This window comes from Hydra vulgaris, chromosome 06 (genome assembly GCF_038396675.1).
Source record: "Hydra vulgaris chromosome 06, alternate assembly HydraT2T_AEP".
NCBI lineage: Eukaryota > Metazoa > Cnidaria > Hydrozoa > Anthoathecata > Hydridae > Hydra > Hydra vulgaris.
In genome coordinates this window covers 8,804,219-8,808,664 of record NC_088925.1, presented here as the reverse complement: position 1 = coordinate 8,808,664, position 4,446 = coordinate 8,804,219, and the positions used below count along the sequence as shown (strand labels likewise).

Here is a 4,446-nt window from a genome sequence, read left to right as displayed (position 1 = left end):
ATAAGAGTGGCCTTGAGTAAGTAAAATTTATAAGACGTACAATATGCTTCTGCTGACAATAAATTGGCTTTAATTTACTTTTATGGGTACTACCCCATGCAATATTAGCATAATTAGTATGATAGTGTATAAAAGAGTAATATAGTTGAGTTGATGAATGTTTGTTTTAAACGCCTCTTGCTTTATATAAAACTCCAATGCTTTTTGCAATTTTGTTGCATAAATGTCCGATGTGATTCTTCCATGATAACTTTTCATCTACAATAATACCTAGAAAAATTGTGAAAATTACTCTTTTTATTTGAATATTATTAATATGAAGAAGAGGCATATTACTTGGAAGTAAATGTTTTTTAAATCGTGGATGAAAGAAAACCCATTTAGTTTTATTAATGTTGAGTGAAAGTTTATTTGACTTAAACCAGTCAGATATTTTTGTTAGTTCAATGTTCATATCATAAAAAAGTTTATTGATGTTATTATTAGATGGGAATAGGTTTGTCATCAGCATAAGTTTATTGATGTTATTATTAGATGGGAATAGGTTTATCATCAGCAAACATTATAGTTGTTAATTTTAAGACTTCATAGAGATCTTTAACATAAATTAGAAATAATAAGGGCCCTAGTATAGATCCCTGTGGAACTCCACAGGTTATATTTAGATAATCTATATTTAGATAATCTTGTGAAGAAGATCCGTCGACATAGACAAATTGTTTGCGATGTTTTATATAGCTTTTTAGCAGTTTTAAAGCATTACCGGTGATACCATAATGCTCAAGTTTTTTAAACAGTATTTCATGGTCAATTGTGTCGAAAGCCGTAGATAGGTCTATAAAGACGCCTAAAGTAAACTCTGACTTTTCGAATGAACCAGTTATACTAAGAGTAAGATGAATTATTGCATGTTCGGTAGAGTTATTTCTTTTAAAACCGTATTGATTTATGTAAAGTATATTATTAACAGCAAGATGATTAGATATTTGGTTGAACAAAATTCTTTCCAACTGCTTTATTAGTTTTAACATTTTAAAAGCACTTTCAAATTCTGAAGAAGATACTTCAAATTTATCTAAACTAGAGATTAATGGAAACACGTAATCATTTATTGGATTAATCATATTTGGAATATTTTTAGCTAAATTAGGGCCAACAGACACGAAATATTTATTTAATTCTCTTGTTATTTGTTTGGGTTCATATAAAAATACGCCATCAACTTTTATAGCGTTAGACACAGAGCATAATTTTAATTTACTATTTCCTGTAATTTGACTTATAATTTGCCATGTGCATTTTGAATTATGTTTATATTTTTCTAGTAAATCGTAGTAATATCTCTTTTTAAATTTTTTTCTTTGACTTTCAAACGATTTAGCATAATTTTTATAAATAATTTTATTTTCTGGTGTTGGTTTTTTTAAGTACTTTATACATAGTTTTTGCTTTACTTTTGAGGATTTCCTAAGATCTTTATTGACCCATGATGACTTTAAACTTTTACTTGTTATAATAAATTCACGTTTTGGAAAATTTACATCTTATATTTCATAGAAAGTTTGAAAGAATGTATCGTATACTTCATCAGCTTCAAATGAACTGTTTGTATGATTCCAATTTATTAAAGATAATTGATCCTTAAACGATGCTAGATTTGCATCGGTGAAAAAACATTTGATAATGACTTTTTTATGTTGTTGCATTAATTTGTTATCAATATTAATAGAGAAAAAATAGGGAAGTGGTCGGAAACGTCACTTTTTATTATACCTTTTTTAAGAGTTTCATTAAAGATATCGGCTGTTATTATGTTATTAATTAAGGTAGCTGAAGTTGAGGTTACTCTACTAGGTTTGTTAATTAGTGGAATTGCTCTATGTTCGAATAATTCATCGTAAAACTTTTTTAAATTTACGTCACCAATTATATAATTTAGTATCTTTTCCTTAAAACTATTTTTTTAAATATCATTACACAAAAATGCATTATAACTTTCAATGTGGTTATATGCTTATAAGTATGTTTTTAGAACTATTGGTTAAAAGTTCAATTGTTAAAATTTCTTTATTGTCATCAGAATTACTCATCTCAGGCCTAATAAAAAACCTCAAATTTTCCATTATATAAAAAAGTAAACCACCTCCGCGTTTATTTGCTTTACGCGCTAGTGGGATCAAATTAAAATCTCGAATATGGAGATTTAAATTAGATTTAGCGTCATCAAATTCACACCACGTTTCAGTTATGCAAATTATACTAAATGTATTTGAAGCTTCCTCTATTAAAGTACACAAATTTTCAAAGTTTTTTTTAAGACTTCTAATGTTAAAATGAATAACATTTAAATGATTCATATATATATACAAGAAAGAAAAAATATGTCCGTAGAACAATGAAGACAGTAAGATCTTGTCAACAAGCACAGTTTTTGTATATACAATAAAAAATAAAAGCTTTTCTCTTTTACAATGATCCTTATAAAATAAAGAGTTAAACAGACAGGGGGTCAAGGAAGATGAAAATGACAATACGTCATCGCAATCTTTTCATAGAGCTCCATTATACATTTTCAATAGAATATAAATATTAAATTAAAACCCTAATGGGCATAAAACTGCTGCTAATCAGTATCTCAGAAAAATGATCAAATGAAATAAAAACCAAAATAATTAAAATTACTTGGTGACATCTTTAAGCACAAATGATTCCCAAATTTTAAAAATTTCTTTTTTTATTAGAAACCTAAACTTAATGACTTTGCCATACATTTGAATCCTTTTTGATAACTATTCCATATATTTGGTCCTCGATATGCAATGCTGTATTCAGCATATTTATTAAATATTATTTTGAGGCAATTTATATGAGTTACTTATATTTGCTCTTAGATAATAGTTTTCATTTATGTTTTTTTCAAACTTGTTATCAAAGTTTGCAGGAGAGAGGTTATTATTGAATCAATACATAAAAATTAAATGCGGATAGATTGTTATTTCAAAAACAGCCATCATTTTCATTTCTTTCATTATAGGTTTGGCGTGCTCACGCTTATTTTTAAAGTAAAAGATTCTACGGAAAGGTGATCTTGAATAGTGAGCCTTATTTAAAACATATAAGATCCTAATTTTACCTGAAAAATACAACTGAAAACCGCTCTTGATATTAAAAATGCGCATCAAATCGTTTAAATATTAAGCGTTCTCTCCCAAAAGCTTTGGAACTTTCAACAAACCGATCTCTTATGGCTTTTTCAGCTACTCCTACTCTTGGTTTAAGTATTCACCTTGTTTTTGAGACAGCTGTTCGTGACGGCTAAGAAATGCATAAAAACAACCTTTTGCAGGATCGTTGTTAGTAAATTATGTTTCAATATTGTTGGAATTCAAATATTTCTGCTTAGTTTTTAATAGCTGTATAACAGTAATGGCGAATCCTATTCTGGTGCATGTTAGAAACCACTCGACTAACTTGTTCAATGCGTTCACCTAGTACCGATTCATTTCGGCAGTATTTAAATATATATATATATATATATATATATATATATATATATATATATATATATATATATATATATATATATATATATATATATATATATATATATATATATATATATATATATATATATATATATATATATATATATATATAATATGTATAAAAAATACACATTTGACTGCAAGCCAAAGACTAGACTATATTTCCCTGTCCCCACCCTCCCCTTCTTTGTTGGTTTCACAATACTTATTTTTCAAGAAAAAAAAATTATATAATGAAGTCGAGGGTTTTATATCATAAATCTCTCGAACATAAATAAAAAAGGAATCACTCTAACAATTTAACTCGTATATTTTTATGTTTAAAGATGTACCTGTTTTCAGAAACATTTTGCTATATAACATACACAAGTTTTTGGCAGTGGCGTAGCTTGTATGTGCTGACCGCACCGGGTGATACGATAAGAGGGGCGGCACTAAAACAAATAAAAAGCAAACGGGTTATTGTCGTTTGGATAAAAACTAGGATAGCCGCCCATCCTTCTTTGGGTAACTCGAAAACTAAAATACAAATGAGAAGAAAAAAAAAAAAAAATAGATATTTGGTTTCCCGGTAATAGAGACTGTTAAAGTCTACAGTTACGATGGTATAGTCCATTAGTTTGTTCGATTTAGTCGTCAAGAATGGTCTGTTTATGTTTTAATTCACTTTCAAAAATGGTGAATAGAAAGCTAACCCAGTGAAAAATAAAACCGCGTCCCACATGGGTTCCGCGTGGGTTCCGTGTGGGATTGATAGGATTTACGTGGGACGGATTTTCCCATGTGGTATCCGTATGGAAATTTGTCACCTTGAACCCATGTGGGTAATCCCACATGAACCCACGTGGATAATCCCACATGGGTTACATGTGGGAACCATATGGTATTTACACACATGGGA

General features: G+C 28.7%; 1 protein-coding gene across 1 annotated transcript; it reads right to left on the bottom strand.

Moving 5' to 3' along the window:
- Nucleotides 1-530: 530 nt before the first annotated feature.
- On the bottom strand, nucleotides 531-2,692 carry LOC136081167 (uncharacterized). The gene is made up of 4 exons (XM_065798464.1): nucleotides 2,683-2,692; nucleotides 2,110-2,281; nucleotides 1,774-1,955; nucleotides 531-1,543 (listed from the first exon to the last, which is right to left on the bottom strand). The coding sequence occupies exons 1-4, from the start codon at nucleotides 2,690-2,692 to the stop codon at nucleotides 531-533; spliced, it is 1,377 nt and encodes a 458-aa protein (XP_065654536.1).
- Nucleotides 2,693-4,446: the final 1,754 nt, after the last annotated feature.